This window comes from Colossoma macropomum, unplaced genomic scaffold (assembly GCF_904425465.1).
Source record: "Colossoma macropomum unplaced genomic scaffold, Colossoma_macropomum, whole genome shotgun sequence".
Lineage (NCBI taxonomy): Eukaryota > Metazoa > Chordata > Actinopteri > Characiformes > Serrasalmidae > Colossoma > Colossoma macropomum.
Window position 1 is genome coordinate 3,227,375 of NW_023494794.1, and position 23,349 is coordinate 3,250,723.

Here is a 23,349-nt window from a genome sequence, read left to right on the forward strand (position 1 = left end):
TCAGACTCTGCAATTCTTTCTTTCTCTTGGGAGGCTCAGGCTAGAATGTTCTGTCTTAGGTAGTGGCTGATCTGTTGTGTGTGTGTTATGGTTAGGGTTTGTGTGTGTATATGAAAACCAGAATGCCTCCCTTTGCTGAAACGTCACAGCTCTCTGTCAGAAGTGAAGCATTTAGTCAAAGCAGAAGCTTCTGTCCTTCAGATTCAGATGCAGAAAAGCATACCAAACTTCTCTCAACTCCTCTATGATTATACCTCTTGATGAGGGTCCAAGGACACGCAAAAGGACCTGGATTCATTGCCGTTAGTGCCTATTATTTTCAGTGGGATTTGCTTAGTGGCTCATGTACTGGAAGCATCTGGCCTGAGCCTCACCATCATTGGGACTTCATGGGGAATTTTCCTCGATACCACAATTTGAGTCAATGAAATGTTATGTCACAGACCACACTACAAACCGAGAGAACGTATGTGTTAACAACACTGATTGGCCGACCAACTTGGTGGTCAACAGCCAGTCTGTGTTTCTCTACACTCAATGCATGAGCAATGACAAAAAAAAGAAATAAACGAATGCTTTAAGTGCCTCAAAAATAAACTGTCGAATACTGTGATAAAGAAACAAAGACTGAAGCATTGTTTGGGGGAAAAATGATTTTGCCAGAAAAAGAAGGTAATTTTAATGGATGTTTATGGAGTAACATGCTTTTTTCTGCCTGCATTTATACTGTTTGCCCACTAGGGCTAGCTGAGTACACATAACCAGCCAAACCCTGCCCCCCATTTGGCTCTGGGACTCCCAACTTTGACTTTTCTTATGTTAGTAAACCAGTTCAGAGTAGCTGAGTGGAAATAAACAAGAAGAAGACATTGCAAGTTCAGCTCTGATCTCTTCATTAACTGCTGCTGGAGATTGATATGCATGCTGTGAGTGAGACGCTGTTGTTTTAATGCTAATTTGTCATCAGTGACAACAGAGGGAGAACAAAAGAGACAGAGTGGAGGAATAGAGACCCAAAGTGAGAGAAATGACAAGCAAGGTAGAAACAAGGATGAAGAAGACATCAAATGCATTAGCACTGCTGGAAGAAAGTGTGTGTGGCTGCACCCCTATCTTCAGTGCTACGCTAATTATATTAGCATTGTCTTTGGCCTTGATAAGAGAGCTTATTAGAGTCCACTGTGGCAGCAACAGCAGGGTGGCCCTGCTGTTATTGATCATGTTTGTGTGCAGTTACAAACTGTACAAATAGCCTCATTTGGACGCAGTGTGGTCACTGCAGTAGTGAGGTAGTGCTTAACAGGACTGTGTATTGCCACTCACGATGCAGTGCTTCGGTCACAGTGGGATTCAGCACGATGCATTAGGATGACGCAATTGGGTTGCAGTGGTTAACTCTGGCCATATATCCATCATGGCAAACATGTAGCAAATGACCAGCCAGGTATAGAGGTTTGTAATTGGCTTCATGAAGCAGAAGCCTTACAATATTTACTGACTTAGGTACTGCAGTCTATACACATCTATTTGTAGGTGCTTAATCTAGCTTAGATCTGTGCCAGGTTACAGTTAACAGAGTTACTGTGGTGACCGTGCCTAGTGATGGTAAAAACTCAATTATTGAATTCATACAAGACACTAGTATTCCTACACTTAAACGTAATGATAAGTGAACATAATGAAGGTGATGCGATACCTTACATTACTACCATATGTGTTGCATCGAACATGGATGGGATTGTTCTAGAACCGCAGCTGTAGAGCTGTGTTAGTTAAACATGCTTAGGGTGAGACTAGGAGGGCTTCTGTGTACCATTGTGACAGGTAAATACAAAAGGCCTGTACAAAAAAACTGCCTGCATCAGGTTTCATGAACAGTGCCATGAGTTTCATAATTATCATAATAGCAGTTTTGGAGTCTGCAGTAACAGAAAGCATCATGATGGTTGTAATGGTGCTGTAGTAGAATGCTAACTGCCAGTTCTGTTACTTTAGCTAACAGAGGCCTGTGCTGGCTAGCATCGCACAAAGTGATGGGGGAAAGGGAGGGCCATCCTACCCACCCAGAGAGAGGGAGACCAATTGAGCTCTTGGACTCCCAGCCACAGATGGCTGTAGCATCACCGAGGATCAAGCTCACAGTCTCCTGATGATGGGGCCAATGCTTAGACGGTTGTGCCACTTCAGAGCCCCACTAACAAACCTTTTTTACAATTTTGTTTTCCACCCATTTGATCTTTTTGAAAGAAGGGACCACTGCTCAGTCCATCGCTCTGTGTATGATCCAGGCCACAGCTAGCTAGCATTTAACTGTACACATGCTGAGTTTGAGTTTTGTGGGTTTGTTGTTGGACATTGACCAAAGAAATTAAATCACTTGCACATTTATTTTTAAAAGGGACTGGCCACTTGCTGGAGAGTGATAGAGCAGGTGTACTACAGGGTAAGTGAACCCAGTCAAGAAAACCTTTCCAGAAGCTAGGTGTCCCTGTACATGTAATTAGCAGGTTTGTTTAGCATCTGTTCTTTATCACAGTCAAGCATTTCTTTTTAAAAACTCATCATCATCTCTCGTACCAATCTTTATAAGTTAATTGCACAATCTCAGCTAACATTCACTCAGGCCTTTCAACACAGATCCATAGGCAACTATGTGGAGTGTGACGTGACTGCAGTAATAGCTGTCAATTGCAGTTAAGTTAAAGTGCTAAAGTGGCTCTGTAGCTGCGCAGTCTTCATCTTACAGTGGTGCGGGTATGTGAGCCTTCGCCTTTTCTCACCTCTTTGTGTCATCTTCAGCTATTCATGCATTCGCTGACCTCTTTCTTCTGTCGCTGGCGCTCCTGTCATATCTCTCTCTCTCTCTCTCTCTCTCTCTCTCTCTCTGTCCCCCCCCACCTCTCTCTCTCTCTCTCTCTCTCTTGCCCTCTCTCTCTCTCTCCCTCTCTCTCTCTCTCTCTCTCTCTCTCTGAATTATTAAATCTTCTGGATCTTCTCAGCTCTGTGGCCTGTCTCCATTCTCCAGAATTAGGTCACAGTGTGCACAAATACACACATTTTTGTCAGATCACACTTGCACACACTGGCAAATCCAGGGATGCACCTATGTCCATCCTCTATAAGCCACAGTGTAGTTCTGATATAATGAATGCTTGAAAAACACAGTGGACACTGATTACAGTTATCCTCGTATGTTAAAAGATAGTTTGCTGAAAGATTTAATTTACTCAATCTACTCCTTTCCCCAAATGCAATCAGCCATGACAGGTTTGGTGTCTGAAGGTTGTTTCTTTAGTTTTGCACTGGCGATATGAGTCTAATATAGCTAAGAAGTGTTGAAAGCTCTGCATGCTTACATTTTCACACTTGCCTCAAAATACTTTTGGTTTTCTGATATTGTATGAAAATGCTGCTATCTATAAAAATGTAGGAGCATGTTGCATAGTTAAAAACAGTCTTTCAGATTAAATTTTGTCAGTAAGCTGTCATTTTCAGATTTGTATTGCTTGTATTACTATGTCCTGCTATATCAGAACTGCACAGTGTGAGAATAGCACATTATAGAAAGTTTATCCACACCAAAAATGTTTGGAACATTGTTTGAAAGCATTGCTTGATGAATACATTTGTTAAAACCGAATTTAATAGAATACATAATATAGAATATATGTAATATAATTAGACAATTCTCTGTATGTATTTGGGTTCGGACCAAAATATCAGGCCTGATTAAAGCTTTCGTAACAGAATCATGCTGTAGCTAACAGACTCCTCTTCTAGCGTCTCATAATTACAGTGCGTATTTTAAAGGCTCCAGATAGCTTGCTGATGTACGCTATGATTATGTGTGGGGCTTTTTGGAAATTGAACGCCTGGATACGAGTACACAGACACATATGGCTCTCTCTGTTCATTTCCTACAGTCGTGCGGATGTTTACCTACACACGTCCTCATGGTATGTGGCAGGCAGAGAGAGAGAGAGGGAGGGAATGTGTAGTAGGCCCTCATCTGGACCTGAGTTATTGGATTTCCTCTTCATTTAAGGAGTGTGGGTGAGAGCGAGCAAAAGAAAGAGCTTTTGTGTGTAGAAGAGAGACGACTGTGTGTGTGTCTGTGTGTTCAGTGGCCCACAGCTGCTCTCACTATCAGAGTTTTGGCCGCATCTGAAGTTTATGTTCAGCCGCTGGGCCACTGTATGGTGCTGGGGGGATTTCCAGGTCACTTGTGCATGATTGAAAAGGTATGTATGTGAGCGCGTGATTGAATGTGTGTGTGAGAGTGTGTATGTATAAACCTCCCCCTGTTGTCCTCCAGGTACCCTCTATCTAAACCTCTGTGGCACTGGAAAACATGTACACGCTTATCAACACACATCAATGTCACATGGTTACTCCAGTGTATAACAGTATTTACCCCAATATATTATATTCTGTCAATCCACTGTACTCCTTAGTCACCATAGTGCTGTACTGTACAACACTATAGTAGCCTCATATACTAATAGCATGCTTCAGCATAGCTGTATTCATTACACCAATACACTCACAGTTACATAGATGCTGTGGCCTCTGGATCAGATTTAACTTTCAGTGATGTTTAGTCCACTTTATATATGTTTAATTCAGTTCAGTTCGGTTTAATTTATGTAGCAGATATATTTAAGTAACAAGGCAGTGTTATAGATGTATAGTTCTGATGCAGGGTTTTGTAACAGTGGTCATTACTGCTACTGGTGGGGGGTGTTCAGAGATAAGACTTTGTTACAGCAAATGTTCCGTTTTGCCTACGTTGGGCTCACCTGTGTAGGAGCAGTGGTTTTGATTGTGTGTGATTTCAATTTGCTTAAAGCTTGTTTGGGCAGTTAATTGCAACCCCCTCTCTCATTGTACGTCAAGCGATGGCCAGTGAGGCTAAAAATCCCCCCGGCTTAAAAACAGGCTAAATTCGCACAATGAATGCCTGGCTTTTATCACTGGTTTTGGAGCACTTTTATAAACGGACCACACCGGATGAGCTCTTTTCTAGTGTGAGTACCCCAATGGCATTAAGAGTCAACAGTCAGTGGAGGTGAGGTAGGGAGCAGCATCGTGAAAGCATTGAGGTGTAATAGACAGAGCTGTGACTTCTGGAGCACTGTAGAACGACGAGCGTTTTTTCCTGAAGAGTCTTTAGAAGACAAAAGAGATGAGTGAGCCACATGAATAAAACATGCTCTCCACCGTACTGGATATATGTGTGTGTGTGTGTTTCCTGTGTGGTTTGGTTGAGCAGAAAGAGCTTCTTAGGCGCTGGAATCTTTACTGCTTGTCAAATCGATCTTCCATCATAGTGTTGTGTTATAATTCTATTCCCCCCCTATCTGGTCCCTGTCATGAAGTATTCTTTGCTGCGTGGCTCTTTAGCATATCGATTTGGCAGAAAAGGGACGCTCTACTGTAAGTACGGTTTCCATGGCAACCCAGCAGCAGCTAGGCGGGGGGTTGAACCCCGTGCCTCTAATCAGTCAAGGTTGTGCTTTGACACGTTGGGTGCCCCTCAGGTGCTGTGTTTGTACACACACACACAGACACACACGTTCATGCACCTTTACTTGGCTTGGTTCTGTGCAAATGGTAACTCTGTTTTTGTTCTTCATCGCAAGGCATTTGATCTCAGATTGGCTTTGCGTTCTGAACATGAAAGAAGGCGTAGCTAATGCGGCTCTCTCCTGAGACACACACACACACTCACCCTTCAGCCCTTCAGATGAAAGGCCATGGCCCCATCCTCTTTTTCCACCCCCACTCCATCTCTCACTTCACTTCACCTCCCTTCACCATCAGATTTGTGCCACTGTGAACTACCATTACAGTAACACTCTCCTTATCCTGTTTTTATATTTACTGTTGCTGTCTTTTCAAAACATTACAACAGATTTTTTTTTTCATTCACTATATCATTTCAGGATGAACAGGCCCACTGAAATGGTGCACAAAGTCTTATTATCTTACATTAATGTTAAGAAGGTTCACCTTCTCCTATGAAGTTATCATTTTGGAAAGTTTTGTTGTGCTAGCAGTGATATACAAGGGTGCATTAAAAGGCACATTAAAATCATTGATAATCTGAGATCTGAACACATCTTCCTTAACATGACATATTTCTGTGTGACACAGGATATTCAGGCAAGAAATTGTGGGTTGGACACGATTTTATATAATAGGAATTGATTGGATTGAATCAGATCCCAATATTTATAGCAGAAGTTAGGCCATATGTGTGGTGGTCTTCAGAAACCCATCAAATGTCATTGATGTCTAATTTGCAGAAAAGCTAAAAATGCTAAAAAAAAAAATAAAAAAACAAAAGTCTGCCAACTGACCAAGTATTCAACAGTAATTTTCATTTAGACCTACTGTTATTGGCCAGAAACAATCCAATTAAAGGAAAAAGACAGGAGTTCACAAGCATACTAATATTACAACAAACATAAAGCAGACCAAAACTAAAATATGCAGTCATAGAAGAAGTATTAAATTATTGTGAACAAAACATGTAATTTGACTGGGGACATCCAAACTTTTGCATACGACTGTATTATATGGCATAAATTTACGTTATGTTAGCATAGAAATATATAAGATGAAAGATTGCATTTAGGGTTCATACTCCTTGTGGGGAATAAACTAATCCTTTAAGTTAATATGTACAGTAAACTTAAAGTAAGAAACTATATTATTCCCATGAGCTGGAGATTCACACTCTCTGATTTTTGCAGATTTTTTAAGTTTTGAAAATGCACACGCATATTAATGCTGCCTTTCACATCGAGTCCAAAACTGACAAACTGCGACTGACATAAGATGATGTCTTCATAGTTGCTCACTATACAGCTTCAGCTCTTGTATAAGGCAGTGGAACTATGTTGTCTTTATTAGAATGGAGTGCGACTTCCTGTATTCTCAGAGTATTAAAAAATGGACTTGATGTAAACGCTCCACTTCATTAATATGTCTCAAATAAGACGAGTGTATGTACAGGCCTGTTTGCTACGAAATAGTAACACTCAGGTTTCTGTGTTCTACTTAGCAATCTCTCCTCATCCCTTTCCTTCTGTCAGTCTTTCATTTTTCCCTGTTCTCTCTTTTTTTCCCATCCTCCTCCTCCCCCCAATCATAATGTCTTTTGGAATAGAAAGATTCTGTTTAGTAATAAATGAGCTCTTTCTCGAGTCTGTCTTTCTGGCAGTCCCTGAACGTTCTACATTTTGTGTGTTCGTCTGTTACTTTCTAAGCATCCTTGTTGTACCCTTAGCAGTATATGTTATATGATAATGCTGATTGCTTTCAAATGTTTTTGAAGTATGATGTCTTGCATCCTGTAACATGCATACACTTTGTTTTCTACAAAACAGCCAAGGAGCTCTGTTATGGACAAAGCAACACTTATTAATTATTAATGGCTAGCTAATTGCTGTGTTCCCAAGATGTACATGCATAATATCCATGCTTAGTTAGTAATTTACATCAATTAACAAATAACAGTGTGGTGACAAATTAAACAAAAGACCTCTAATAGCTGGTTAAAGTGATAGGTTGACAAACATTCACATTTACACAATTTTCCCCCAGTGTAGTCAGTTAGCTGAGACGTGTTTGTTGTCTGTAGTTTTGGTTCTTTTGTTTTATATGGGAGGTACGAGGCCAATGTAGCTAACAAGTAATGGAAACTAATACCCACAGACTGCTACTACTGTTTTTAGTTATGTAATGTACTTTTGTCCATTTTTATAGATAACAGTATGTCATGCAGTGTCAGAAACCACATAAGCAAGTTTATTTAAGATTACTTACCAACTCAGAGGCAAGTGTCTGACAATTTAGGCATACAGTTTACATGACGAAAAGTGGTACTTCCATTGTTAGCTGAATTAGCTGTGTAGCTCCAGTGTAAAAGTAAAGAAATAGGCGCACTGTTGACCCGTGTGTTGCCTTTGTGCTTGTAGTTTGACCCAGAAAGGAATCTATGCAGTACCATATTTACCCTGACATACTCACTGGCCAGTGTTTATCTTTAATTTATGACTACCGTGGCTAACATCACATACTGATCTCTCTCTCTCTCTCTCATATCGCTCTTTCACTCTCTCTTATATCTTTCTCTTTCAATCTCTCTCATATCTCACTTTTTGTCTCTCTTCTTCTCTTTCACTTTTTCTCTTTTTTCCTATCTTGCTTTTGCCTATCTCTCAAACGGTCTGTGTTTTTCTATCTGTCTGGCTCTTTTTCTTTTATCCATTGGTTCCCCATTCTTTTTTCTCTCTTCTCTATCATTTCTTAATCTCTGTCTCATTGTCTCTCAATGTTGCTCTCTGTCTGTCTGGATATAGATATATAAACAGTCACTGTTAGTGTTCAGGATTACATCATGAAGCCGAGCTCTCTTAGATTATAGTCGTAGGGTTTAAGTGATGTGTTTGAGGTCACTGTGTAGTGATGTTTCGTAATGGGGGAACGTAGCTCATGTGGTCACAACATACCAGGACGTGTGTGTATGCGTGTGTAATAGCCCTTCTTCAGTCACCGCACCTTCCTCAGACGTACTCATTAAATCCATAAATAACCAGCAACGTAACATCAGCTTTGGGTGGGGGTAGTTTGGTTGGAGTTTGTGTGTGTGTGTGTGTGTGTGTGTGAGTGAGAGAGAGAGAAACTATATGTGTGTGGTGCATGTCTTTATCTTCTAAAGGTGACAGCCATGGTGATCTGGGGTCGTGCATTAGCACATGCTGCTATAGCTTTTCTACGAGAAGTAGAAACATCACCTGAAAAAAATACAAAAAGGAAGATGAGGATGAAAAAATGACCTGTTGACTTACTCCCACTTTGTCATGCATCATTACAGTGATCCACCCAGCTCTGACATTAAAGAAGGAGAAAAGGGATCTCTTCCTTTTTAATGAGCAATGGCTTCATCTTTATTCGTTACAAGAAGAACCTGAACCAGAACAAGCTGTCTGAGCTTTTTCCCTCCTCACTCCTCCTTAAAATGCCTCCGGAACATTTTATGTTGATGCTTAAAATGTCTATTCCAAATCAACTCTTTGAAGAAATTCTCAAGTAGTTTTTTTTCTTGTTCATACATCCTGCATAAAGAGTTAAGCTTTGTGATTAGTCAAGTCTATGTTATAACCTCCAACAGAGATGGAGTGGTCAGTTGTCCGACATCCATAAACGTGAAGTCACAAGTTCAAATCTCTTCATGGTACCCAAGGAAACGTCTGAAATGGCAGAGGGTCTGATGCCTTGAACAGGGCAGTTCCACTTGGTTATAATAATAATAATATATGAATGTACATTCATATCATTTTATATATATATATATATATATATATATATATAATATATATATATAACATTTTCATTTCACTCTTTCTGTGATATGTCTTTTTCTTTTGGTTTTTACAGACCCCCTTCACCATTTTTCCCAGACGTTCTTCTTTCGAAACAATGACGCAGGCTAAGAACAAGGCCACTGCTCTTTATCTCGATTTTTAAAAATACCCCGGCTGAGTGTTCTTACATGCCCTCCTCTCCTCAACCCTCCAGAGAAAGCACTTGCTAGCTGAGGCGGTGAGGAACAGCCTGTGCATGTTCAGCCTTGACTTACTTTCATGCCGTGATAGAGCTTCTTCTTTCATTCATCCCACTTTATCAGGGCAAGATGAGTCACCCTAAACCACAACAGAGATTATGTAGCCATTCTCTTTTCCTGATACTCTCTTTTTGTAGCATTTGTAGCATGTAGGCAATTAGCATCCACATAAATTGCTCTACACTTCAAAAAAAAACAAAAAAAAAACAGAAACCCATTGAGTCAGAAGTGCTGAAGCACCTCCCCTTTGGCTTCTATTATGTATAGGGAAATTTTTGTCTGTGGTAATCTGACCGTATGCTACAGTTGCTGCAGATAGAGCTTAATTGACAATTGCTGGAGAAATCCTTTAATATGTAATATTTACACGGATGAGAGGAAATTAGTTTCTGTTAGTTAGTTTGATTCTGAATGTACAGAAATTTCTCAAAAGATAGGAGTCATTTCTCTCTGAGTACCATTCAGCTGTATCTCATGACACTCAATTGTGTGTCATACAGTAGACGTCATCAGCTCTGTCTGCCTCTTATCAGTATCTGTATAAGACACTGTGATAATGCTTTTACCTGTCTAGCATTATGACGTTGCCACGCTTGCGTGTACACATATCTGCAGCACTTACTGTAAGGATAGTGCATTGCTATCAACACAGCATGGTCAACACAGCAACAAAATGAGTTGGATTTTTTCAGTGGGCATCATAGATAATCAGAAGACTAGACAAAACACATGCTCTCACTATACATGCAAACACAGAGAAAGAACTAATGGAAGAGGAAGAACTATACCACATGTGCGATCATTAATTGTGAATACTGAGCACTGCTATGAAAGCCTCTGTAAGAGACTGAAGATTCCCAAGATTTCTGTGAAGAAAGAGTGAAAGAAGAAGACTGTAGTGATGAAAAACGTGCTCCTCAGACTCTTATTTTTCTGTTGTACCTGGAGAGTGAAGTTTGTTTTGGTGCTGGGGGTGAGTTTCAGTCAGAGGAAGAGGCTCCTGTCAGACTTCAGTCTTCTAGTGATATACACTTCAGTCAGGATATTCTCCCCTCAGCCCTACAAACACTTTTCTCTCCCTCTCCCCCTTCTTCCCTACCTTCTCTCTCCCTCTTTTTCTTTCTGTAAAACCACTACAGGTAAAATATGTTAATGCCTCTTTCAAGCTTCAAATGAAACATGGAATGTCTTTTAAAACGCTTCAGATATCCATGTTTAATCTAGAATGGTCAAAACATCTTGTTGTGAATCACCATCTGCTTAGTGCTAACAAACTACTAGAGTACCTTAGAGGTGCTAGCAGAAATAATACAGTGTTATTATAGAGGTCTTATTATTCCTTATTTTTGATCAAGTTTCGACATTTTTGGTATAAACTACACACACATCTCTACAAACCAGTGCTACCACTTGCAGCATATCACACTCTCTCTTTACATTTACATTTACAGCATTTAGCAGACGCTCTTATCCAGAGTGACTTACAAAAAGTGCTTTGTCTATCCGGAGAAAGTATCTTTGCTAGTTACCAATAGGTTAGAGAGAAAGCCAGCCCTGAGCTCAGATACTGCTAGAATCAGAAAGTCATTATTGACACCTAGAGAAAAAGGAACAGAGTTAAACACAGAGCAGTGCAATACAATACAATACATAAGTGCAATACAATACATTACAATCAATACTTAATTCAGTGCTCATTTAAGTGCTGTATAAAGAGATGTGTCTTCAGTCTGCATTTGAAGACAACCAGAGACTCTGCTGTACGGACAGCCAGTGGGAGTTCGTTCCACCACCTGGGTGCCAACACAGAGAACAGTCTTGATGCTTGCCTTCCGCGCGCCTTGAAGGATGGCGGGTCAAGCCAAACTGTACTCGAAGCTCGAAGGGCTTGTGGTACAGTTAGAGATCTTTCATTTCAATTCCACATTTGGACATTTTTAGAAGCCTCTGTTTCACTGATATGTTGTCAGTACTGTAACTAAATATGATCACGCCAAAACTTGAATGACACGACAAGAGTGAACATTAAGGACATTTAGACATTCGGGAAGCCTGTGTTTCAGTCCTTTTTCTTTTTTTCTGTTTCCTTCTTTCTTTCTCTTTCCCAGTCTCTCTCTCTCTCTCTGTTTCTTTCTCTCTCAACTAAAAGTACTGCCTGCTGAAATAGCAGCAACTCTACCTCCTCCCTCTCCCCCTCCTCCTCCCCCTCCTCTCTCTCTCTCTCTCTCGCTTATTCACTCACTCCCTTGCTCTCCATGTGTGTGTCTGCCTTGCTGGAAATCAGATTGCAGGCGGCGTGGAGCCGAGTGGAGCTCAGAGATGCTGGCAGCTCAAACGGGACGCATTCTTCACTCCGGAATGAATCCTTCTCTCTCTTTCCTTCGCTTTTCTCTTTTGATAGCTTTCTCATCACTCTGTTCTTCAGAAGCCATTCATCAGTACAGAGACTGTGTTTGATCCAGAGATTGGAATAGGGGGAAAAACTCACTGCGTTCTATTCTTAAAACAGTTAGCATTTTTGTTGGCTGTTGGAACCTCACAGTTGGATTCTTACAGTTGGCAAAGCTTTTTTCTCGGAAACCTCTGGAGTGTGAGGGACCCCGTCGGAGCGTGTGTCAGGATGACCGAGATCGTGGTGACGGACTGTAACCTGAACTCTGTGTGCGAGCGTTTGGAGGAGCACTGCTGTGTGGAGGATCCTCCAGTCGTGAAGAGACACTCCAACACTGGCGCTAAGCTGTGGGGCCGCGTGCGCAGCAAACTCCTCCGGCAGAAGGTCCTTTATGTTTTCTCTCTCCCTCTGTCTCCAGCTATCCTTATTCATCACAGAATCTTTCTCTCCTTCCTTCACACATCTTTTTCTGACATTTGCTCTATAGGATCCCAGTCTTATACTGCTGACTGTGATTGAAGAGGGTTTTAAAAGAGTACTCAGAATCAGAATACTTTATCCATTGAAAAGACATAATAAGTCTCTCGCACTAGCACAGCGCTGTTCCATGTATTGATGAGTGTTTTAAATGACCCATTGAGGTGCCACTGGCCTCATTTAATCTTTCCTTATAGCTCTTAGCAGTTTTTACCTCTCTCTTTTGCCTTATTTATGCTTAGAATACTCAATCAGAATACTGCCTTCTGAATTAAGTCTCTATCAATTTTGTAATTTTTCTCATTTTTACATACTTTGGAAATGAAACTTTCATGATGAACAGAGCCATAAAGATCATCCAAAATTATGATCACAGTAAAAGTGAAGTTATGTAAAATTTGGACTTTCAGACTTTGGTTCTAACAGTGACAATATAACAACAGCCGTAATATCCAGAAGTTGTTTAACATGATCTTACTGGACAGTTAGTTTTCCTGTTAGTTCTCATCTGCCGTCCTTTCTTGCCATCATCTCTCTCTTTGTGTGCCAGTAGTTTAAAGGGGCTATGAGAAGATCATCCACACTGTGTTTGTGAACATGTGATCTATTTTTTATTGTCTTAAGGCTTGTTGTATGACATTAGGGCTTGCGTTGCACAATACTGGCATTTTCTTATTCCCTTCTCATTGCACAGTGCCGAACTGTACTTAGCGTCATATTTATCTGCACGCACTGTAGCTTGCAGCTTTTTGTCTGGCACTGGAGGTTCCTCTCTTACCTCATACAACTGTCTGCACTGGCTGAGCACTTACATTGTGATGACCTCATTTGATGTCAAAGTACATGTCCTTGAAAAGAGTGCATAGTTTGTTAGTGACATTATTCTCCTCATTCTTCTGTCTTTGCTAGGGATGTAACTGATTAACTGATTAACCATCAGTCAACAAAGAACAGTTGTTCAACCAGTGATGTCAGTCAAAAAAAAATCTTGCATTGAGGCCACAGTTGGTTCAGCTATATGCTAAAAAAAATGAATAGTGCAGCTAAAAATAGTTGTTTGAGACTTGCAGAGGACGATAGCTACAGTGATGTACCACATCCTCTGAGAGAAAGTGTAATGCACAATGGTGTAATGGTGTAGAAATCACCCGGCGACGGTGACGGCTTTCGAGAGCTACTGAGGTGCACTGAGCCACAGCTAGCCCCGGTCATGGCATTACCTTCATTTTTACTAGGGCTAGTAGTGAGTGGTAAATTAAATTTCAGTATTTTAGAATATAGAACTTTCTGTAGTTCATTATTATTGTATTTTACTCTCATATATATATATATATATATATATATATATATATATATATACGTGTGTGTGTGTGTGTGTGTGTGTGTGTATGTATGTATGTATATATCTCATATATAAAATGTGTATGTATGAGGTTCAGTTTTATGATTGATATGATTTGCCAAAACTTGCATTCCAAATGAATTCATTGTGAAGCTTTTTCCAAACACACTCCTTTCTTCCTCTCCTTCATTCCTTTTGTCCCTCTTTTTCATGTACTCTTTTCACATTCCTCTGTGTTTCTGTTATCCTTCTGTATTTTCGGTCCTAATTGTTCACCCGTTCCTTTTTGTTCGCTTTGTTCTTCTGTCGCGTGGTTTGTCTGTGTGTCCTCTCAGCAGGCTGAGCATAGGTTGGACTGATTATGACCTGCAGTTAGAGGTTAATTATCTCCTCTGAAATCTAGTTAAGTACCCACTACCGTCTAATGAAAGCTATTTACTGACAAATGTAAATGCACATACACCACGTACAGAGATGATCTACGCGCTCTAACTTCTGTCCTCAGGCACAGTTGCAGACTCAAACACACGCGCGCACCTGTTTTATGTCAGGACTGGCGTGAGGACAGAGGTGTCAGCTGTTGGTTTGTGTTCGCGCTCCGGACAGCTGCTGTAGCTGTGTCGCATTTCTAACAGCTCTTCACTCTCAGTGCGCTCATTGACTATTGCCTATTTCCTTTGAGGTCACTGACCTCATATGATCTTTTCTTAGTTCAGGAAAAACCTCATAGCAGCATTTTTCACCTCCCTATTTGGCCTCATCTATGCTGCAGTATGACTAAGCAGGTGACCACATCCCAGGTGTGCATGCAGCACTTTGCGTGAGATCTAGGTCTCTCCATTTGGGGTGCAGTGTATGCACTGCCAGCACTCTGTATAATAATTTATGTGCGTGAGGTTGCAGGCTGCAACTCAGACAATGCATTCAGATTTACAGCATAGCTCCGTAGCCGCTGAGTCAAGCCTATATGTACATTAGTCAGTCAGGTTTAAGGATTACTCCAGCATTTTGAAATCTAATCTCTGTCTGCTGCATCAGTAGCATACAGTCAGTTGCCGTAGACAGTAACTTCCTTGTACTTAGAAAAGAACAGAAAACGGTTGACTCAAAACAAACTTAGAAAAGAAGGCAAAGGGCAGGTGCTTCAACTTAAGTCAGTGGTTTCTTTGTTCTTTTCTTAGTTGTAATTAGGGCTGGGTATTGTCATCAGCTTCACAATATAGTTTGTATCATGATGGAGTACAATGACAAAATACACCAGCTGTACAATATTTTTGGTCAATAGACTTCTAAAGTTGTGCATCATTCTGTAGTCATGTCTTGCCCATATAAAGAACTAAGCTGGTTTTCTCTATGACAGACATGAGTGGTGTTTCTTCACAAGTCACTGCGGTTGCATCATGTGGCAAACAAAAATCCCTCAAAGCCGATACGTTTTGTCCTATGTACATTTTTTCCCACGTCACTGGATCCCCTGAATTCTAAAGTCGTTTAGCAGCCAAAATATGAGTAATGATATGTACATACTAAAAGCAAGCTTATGCTCTTGTGCCCTGAAATAATATTGAATAAAAGTAAGTCTACTACTAAACTTTAACATTGTTAAAGTTTAGTAGCACACTACTCAAACACAGCCAACAAAGCCAACAAAGCCAACAAAGTCCTATTCAGCCCGCAAGATTATTTTAATTTTCTTATTAGCCCGTTTCACTGAGAGATGCACTACAGTTCCCAGCGTGCACTGCAACTTAATGTGCGTTTCTGACCCCCAACAACAATCTTTGGGCCAGTGATTACACGAAAAAGATGCCAGGTGTCTATTTCAAGCAAATAGGCAGTTAAAAAAAATACCTAAAAATATTTTTATTTCGAATTATTTTTGAATAAGTATTTAATGCCTATTTTGCTGTAGCAGTTCTGGCATATTTTGAATGAACAATGGCCTGTTCAGTCATGGCAAAATGTTAAGTAAAAATATAATAAAACACAAATGGCCCATGGATTTGCTGAGATCTTTTAATATGGCTGTTTAAGTGGTTGAGTTGGACACCCCTGTTCTAAGGAGTGATCCTACTCTGAGTGCTTTTAGTGAGGCACAATACAAAACAGCCAATCAGAACAGAGTTCATTTGTCTTATATCAGTCTTCAACAAAAACAGCCTGCTTAAATCCAAGAGATAAAGACAGGCTGGAAAATGGTCATGTAAACATGAATTATGACTAGCACATAAAACCACACAATAAAATACAAAAAAATATATATGATATGGGCCATTTAAAGAGTAGGATGCTCAGAACAGCAGAAGATAAGGTGAATGTAATGAATTTAAGTTCAAGTTAATGAATAAGCCAATGAATTAACTTCAATCTGTGCTCCGTATCTTAGCCCTAGTTTTAATGAACAGTATGCGACATATGCAGTGGATAGAGGTTAGGTTAAAAAACCCTGGTGAATGGCTTTAATATCATTGCTTCACTGACCCAGAGGTCAGCATGGAGGCAGATTATGGGTAAAATCCACATCTCAGATCTGTCCAATTAACATACCATTGCACCATGCTTATTGCTGGCAGTCTGATACTGCTTCTCCCAGCTTTAATCAGCACTGAATTAGGACTGGTTTGATCTTAGGATTATGGGGTTAATAGACAACTCTTTCTCTTTTCATGTGCCCCCTTTAACCCAGTAGTAGTTAAATAGATATATAGATAGCTTACATTGCCTCTTAGGTAGACGAAACCTTCTGTTTTCATTTATAGACAATAGCTTACTCCTTTTACTCACTCACACACACACACTACCTTCCATGAAACACCACCTTCAGATATTCATTCACAGATGCTTTTATGTACGTTCACTCACTTCTCTCACAATAAGGTGTGTAAATAAGCCCCTATTTGCTCTTCTACTAGAAGCCTTCTCTGTTTCACATCTGAAACACACACCTTTTTACTCACTCTCTTTCAGTGGGCTGAATGGCTCTTTGAGGTAGTGCATGAGTGCGTGTATGCTGGTTGAGTTATGAATGACCTCTTCAGGCGCTCCTCTCTCTGACCCGGTCACCGTGTCTGACTGTTACAGACCCGCATTCATGCTATAGCTTTAAACCAGTACACCTCAACTGTACGCTTACTCATACAGAACCTTACTAACTTGCACACAAGTGACCAGAGAGAGAAGAGGAAATTGCTGCTGTCATATAAAAACATCATAACTCTTTTCTGTTTTATACTCTGTTTGAGAATGCCAGCTTCGCTCTACATTGTGTGAACTTTTCATGAGGAATACACCCATAAAAATGTCCAACATTAATTAGAATGTGTTAAACTACATTAATGTTGTTTTTTCTTTTTATTTTGGATAGGGAGGTTGCAATACTCATACATTGTACACATTCTGATACAAGTTTACAATAAAATACAGATAGATTTTATGCTATACAATATTTTTGATATGTGACATACCGAAATTAATTATGCCATTGTATTTATGTTTCTTTATACAAACTATGTATTTTTACAGCATTACAATTAAAATGTTATTTTAATGTTACTTCATTAAAGTGTTTCTGTAGTTCAAAAACCACAATATATTTTGTATCGTGAAATTTGTGTATTGTTAGACCCCTAGTTTCTGAAATAAAAGGTTTTCTTATGACAGCAAAAAAGAAGGAGAATCTTTGAGGAAGATGAATCATAAACAGAACAGATAGAATAGAAGAACAAAGGCAGGATAACACCTTTTAATTTTCCATCTTGAGCCACCTGCAGTTCTGCTGCTTCTCAAAACGACCGCTGATCATTTCCATTTCCATGTGCTGATTTCTTAATCATCAATGAAATATCAGCATTTCCCTCCGCTCCTATTTAAAGGGCTTCAAAATGTCAGGCAGCCCCTAATGGTCGCTTTTATAGCTGGCATAAATCTTCCACAGCCACAGTCGGGGCATGGGACCCCGAGCTGAGGGTCCAGCACATCCCCCCTCTTTATAATGCCCTAACAAGCTAGCTTTGATTGGGGTAATTAGGCTGGTGTTGGGAGTCTGTAGTTCGATATCCTGCTGCGATGAATTCACTGGACGCTTCTGGTGGATGCTTCTGTGGGCTCCCTGGTCACCAATGCTCTTTTCGTTTACACCTTAACACATTCATCACCTGATGTGTCCAAAAACCATCCTTTCATGTCTCATTATCCAAGCAGCGGTAGCACTTCGGGCTGGATTTAGTGCTCATTTGGGCTTACCAGTCAGTATCCATTAGTGAAATGACCACTGGCCACTTATAGAGGCTCGGCTCATAAGTCTGTTGAACGTTTGTAGAGTGAGATGGCTTTTAGAGCTATCTGGTGCTCATGAGCTTAAGATTTTCGACTTGCTGAGTTTGCAATCAAGCTGTCCTAGAATAAGAGTAGCTATTACAGTAACTTAGATTAATTAAGTTGTTATATAATGCTTAAACATCTGTCAGTTGCCACTCAGCACTCAATTTTAGTAATGTAAAATGTGGGGGTGATGATGATGATGATGATTGGTGATGATGAGTACTCATGTTAGTCAGCAGAAGTTGCATTTCCTGTCTGATTGCAGGGAGTTTACTGGAAGAGGCCCAGGCTGACATCAGCCCCAAGTGTCCAGGGCCCAAAGTAAACATCAGCATGACCTCCAAATACCTTTCTAATTACAGTAGTGTTCCCACCGCACAGAAACCAAAACAGCGTCTCAAATCTCTCTGTCTTTCTCTCTCAGTTTCTCCATGTAGTTATTCAGATTTTTCCTTTACTTTGCCACTCATCTGTACATATGTAATAATGTACATATGGTACACAGAAGTATATACATTTACAGTGCCTTTAAAGAAATAGTCACAGCTCATTCATTTCAGCTGTTCGTTTCTTTATAATCTCTGCAGACAAATAACTTGACGGCCTCTTCTTTAAGCACTTGAATGATGATAAGAATGACAGCAGATGTGTCTTGGCAGTGATATCAGGTGTTAGTAACAGTACGTGGCAGCTTTGTCTTGATTCAGAGTGAAGGAGACATCAGCATACTGTGTGATGAAATGAAGCAGACTTCACTCAGTACTGTGAACATGCTTCAGAACACGTGCGTTTTTAGCTCCTTGTCGCTGCCTTGCCAACACGCATGCTCTCCAGCATGCTCTGCAATTGTCTTGTGCATGCATGGGTGTGTGTTGTGCTCTGAAGAGTGCTTCCAGCATCAGTCACATCGCATGAGTGCAGCTTCTCTGTGGATTCATCATATCAGTGCCGTGCCCTTTTACATAAGACTGCTGAGAGAGGGGGGCAAAGCTAAGGCAGAGACACAGTTACCCATCATCCCCTGTGGCTGCCGTCTCAGCACGTGCTAGACCTCCTGCTAAACACGCACGCTAGCGCTCTTTCACTACGTCCTGGTCTGGTTAGTCCAGTGCTTAGAGTCATATCAATGATAGTGAACTAACATCAGAAAGTGCTTGATGTTTGCATCTATTAATGTTTTTTTGGTCTTCGATATGATAATTGTGTTGATTATATGTTGCACATAGTATATGCAACTGTTGATAAGGATGTACAGTTGTCTGTTGTATTACACCAGTTTGCACGTCCAATGAAGTACAGTCTGCCACTGGTGGTGATGCACCCAAATAAAAAAGAAACTTGAAAATTGAAGACACTCTGGCCCAAAGCCATGACCAGACACCAAAAAATAGCTTTTTTGTAGCTACTGTAGCATTAATTAGATTTTTTTTTGTTGTTTGATGTGCTATTTGAACATGACATCAGTGATCCGTGCAACAGAGAGAACAGTGTAAGTTTTTTCTGCATTTCTTTTCTTGTGGCTGAAAAGAAAGTGTACATTTTTGGTCATTTTTGCTCATTTCTGTGCATCGTTAATCACTGTTGTGATCTGTTGATCAGATTTTCGAGTCAGATGCCATAAAGCATGAAAACGGTACACACATACACACACACGGAAATGCACTCACCTACCATTTATCTACACTCATTGTCTATTTTATCAGGGCAACTTACCATATAGGTGCACTTTGTAGTTATATAGTTACAGACTGTAGTCCATCTGTTTCTTTGCATACTTCATCTCACCTTTACCCTGTTCTACAACGATCAGGACCCCCGCAGGCCCACCCCAGAGCAAGCATTATTTGGTTGGTGTTTTGTTCTCAGCACTGCAGTGACACTGACGTAGTGGTGGTGTGTTAGTGTGTGTTGTGCTGGTACAAGAGGATCAGACACAGCAGTGCTGCTTGAGTTTTCTAACACTATATTATGTGTAAAATACATAATAAAATGGCCCGTGATTGTACATTTTAGTACACTCTGGACCTGACATTTGTAATATTTTGACTGCGTGCTTATGCGTTTATGCTCAGTGTTTTAATATTGTGGTGTTCTGCTAAAACTAAACTTATCTGATGCTTGTTGTCATGCTGCATACTTAGCACTTAGCCACACATAGTAATCGCCGAGACAAATGAAGCTTGATGTGATTTGAAAGAAAGATTTCGCTGCAGTGATTAGTCTTCCCAAAGCTGTGCAGATAAGGTCTTTAAAATGAATTAAGCCCAAGACCATAAAGTTCATTTGGCAGATGTCACTGCTAATTAAAACGGATTATGAGACTACTAGGAAGCAGAGAGAGGTACCGGGTGTGGATAAATTAATTCAGTGTTAATTTAGGTCTGCTTAGGCCACAGAGGCATGACCTCCCCTTCAATGCAGTAAGACATTAATTTAGTTTGTGCTTTTTTCAGTGTATGGAAAAGAAAGGAGGTCTCTTTAGTATATTCCACAATATAAAATCACTATTTGACCATTCCTTTTTTATGAGGGAGATGCTTTTATATGTGTATTTTCACAGTAAGTGAGTATTAGCTCACTTTTGATGTGTAGTGAACGTGTTCTGTAGAATGAATGGTGGTGAATGCATGCTTCATTTTTAGATTGAAGGCAGAGAGAGTAATAATGGTGCGCTTATGCTGTGCTTCAGGTGTCATGAATTAAATATACCTTTCCCTTTTGATCAGTTGAGCTGCTAGGATAATGTTTCATTCTTTCAAGTCCATGGGTGTGCACGCTTAGGTTTTACGTGCACTTTCCATTATTGTGTTTAATTGGATGCTGAGTGGAATCGTATTGGCCTGCAATGCCTGCTGCTCTTGTGTTTGTGTGTGTGAGAGAAGCTGAATAAAGGGTGAAGTCAGTGAAACATGAGCATGGTGTGTGTGTGTATGTGTGTGCTGGTCTGTGTGTAGTGTGTCAGTCAGCAGCTTCACTGCAGACCAAAGCTCAGCACATACACATTCCTGATAAAAGTGCTGTCTAGAGTTCTCATGATGGCTAGAACCACTGGAGCTAATATACACACTACTAGGCTTCTGAAATTATTAAAATAGTTAGCTGTTATATTACTGTGTGTAGTTCATCTGCATTAACTGTATTAATTGCTTATTGGTTTAGATTTGACCATGAAGATTTTTTTAATTTAAAAAGGAATTTATTTTGTTCTAGCTGTATGAGTGGACAAAACTTGAGTTTTCAACTTTGCTGTAACCTCTGTTAGTTTGCTGCTCATTGATATATCCATAGAGCTCACCATAACACTATCCAACATAGTTTGCCAGACATGCTTAGTATATCACTTCAAAAGCCATTTAAAAGCAGCATTTGAATGAGAAGGCTGCCATTACTAATTCTATCTTTACAGCACACAAGCAGCTGGGATTAAGCCTGCACTCCTAAGGATGGTTCAGAGGATCAAGATAGGAAAATGTTTTATTGTCTATTTTATGGATATCTTTCTGTTAATGATATAATTTCGCAAAGAAACTACATGTAGACAGAGATCAGTGAGTCAGTGAGGCTAATTGTATTCCTGTCTACACACACCATTCTCCATGGCATTCATGTCTGACCTCATACATACTGTGAGACACACTCGCAGAGGGAGAGAGCAGTCAGAGAACACACTGTTCCTGCTCCACTCAGCAACATGCTGGCAGAACAAAGTGAAAAAAGGAAAAAAGAGAGAGCAGAAGTGGGGACAGCAGAAAAAACAGAGAATAGAAATCTGTTATCTATAAAATCCATTATAACACCTGGCTGAACCCAATTCTCTGTTATCTGCTGGATTGTTCAGCCTTGTGCTGTCATCTTTCCCTCTCAGTGTTGCCATGTGGTTTATTGGTGTGTTCTCACTGAAGGCTTGTTTAATTATTCATGTCAGATCAAACGCTCTTCCCAAGCACATCCTCTTCTGATCAAAGCTGCTGGATCAGGACGCATAAACTTCAGTTTCAGGCCAGCGCAGGCCGCTCTTAATTCAACCCATTACAAGGAGGAGGATGTCCTTCCTTCAGCTCTTCCTCTCTACTCTTTGTTCTCCACGTCCAGATGCTATCAGTTTAGGAGAAGAGCGAGGAGATAAAACCACGACTGCGGTGTTTCATCTGTACAGACTGAGCAACCTAAAGAGACAGAAAAGGAAAAAAAGTCTTGAGGGTCTGTCCTAATATCACTCTTACATAGCAGACTTGACGGCTTTCTAGCCGCTTGGAAAACCATTTATTAAGTGATATTTACATTTTTCAAACAAAAGTACCAAACTGAGTTTTTAAGTAATCTCAGATAGACTTATGTGAATTGTGACACTGTATACTATTGTTGTATTGTTATCTGTTAACATGAACAAAATCACAGTGCATAGCTAAAAACTATAGCACCCATCCAGAAGTCTAAAGTTTGTCCATACATTAGTCCGTTAGAACACCACTGAGAGCTGAGAGACCCATCTGCAGGTTTCAGGAGAAGCGCTTCATAGCTTTCACTTCAAATCTAGTGAAATATTGCTTTACATTTGTGCTTTGGCATGTGCCGCCCTGTCTGATTGGTCCAGGTGTTCTCACTCAAACACATGATGCTGTCACTCTCCCTTTTTCTCTCTTTCTCTTCCTCCCTATGTTTTAACAGTGCTCTGGCCATTTACCCAACTCTAAATTTGAGGGATCTCTCTCTCTCTCTGTCTCTCTCTCTCTCTCTCTGGGTGCCGCTTCAAAGGCCAGCGTTTTTCCATGCACCTTCAGCCTCCCTCCTTCGGCAGCAGCGTAAGCCTGCATGACCGTCCACCCCTGGCTTAATCTGAATCAATTGTGGATACTGTATAAATAAACCTCCCAGCCACACCGTTTGTGGGTTTTATTTCCAGAGAAAGCTCCTTTCCCACAGAAGAAGGTTGAATCCCTTTAGGAGTTTTAATAAGGGGTTGAGATGTGCTTGCATACCTTGGGTGAATGTATAAAGGCACGATGTTAGGAGCCAGTCACGTAGAGACATTAAAGGATTTTCTTTAAGTTGCCTTGTCTGATGGTGGTGGTGGGATGTTTGTAAGAATTTCTAGGAGGTTTAATTGAGGCAGAATGAAGTTAAAGTTAAGAAGTAGTTCATGTTTTTTTGAAGAGGTCTAGGAGGTCTGAAAAAGAGAGAGAG

At 40.4% G+C, this 23,349-nt stretch overlaps 1 protein-coding gene across 5 annotated transcripts in view; it reads left to right on the forward strand.

The window, feature by feature from the left end:
* The window catches only part of abr (ABR activator of RhoGEF and GTPase), a 199,826-nt gene that overhangs the window by 162,810 nt on the left and 13,667 nt on the right, over positions 1-23,349 (forward strand). The window contains exon 1 of one of the 5 annotated variants that reach the window (XM_036579911.1): positions 11,899-12,410. The exons of the other annotated variants lie outside the window; for them this stretch is intronic. Within the exon in view, the coding sequence (XP_036435804.1) occupies positions 12,255-12,410 (156 nt within the window). The 5' untranslated portion in view covers positions 11,899-12,254. Of the gene's footprint in view, positions 1-11,898; positions 12,411-23,349 lie in introns of those variants that run through there. 5 annotated transcript variants of the gene reach the window in all.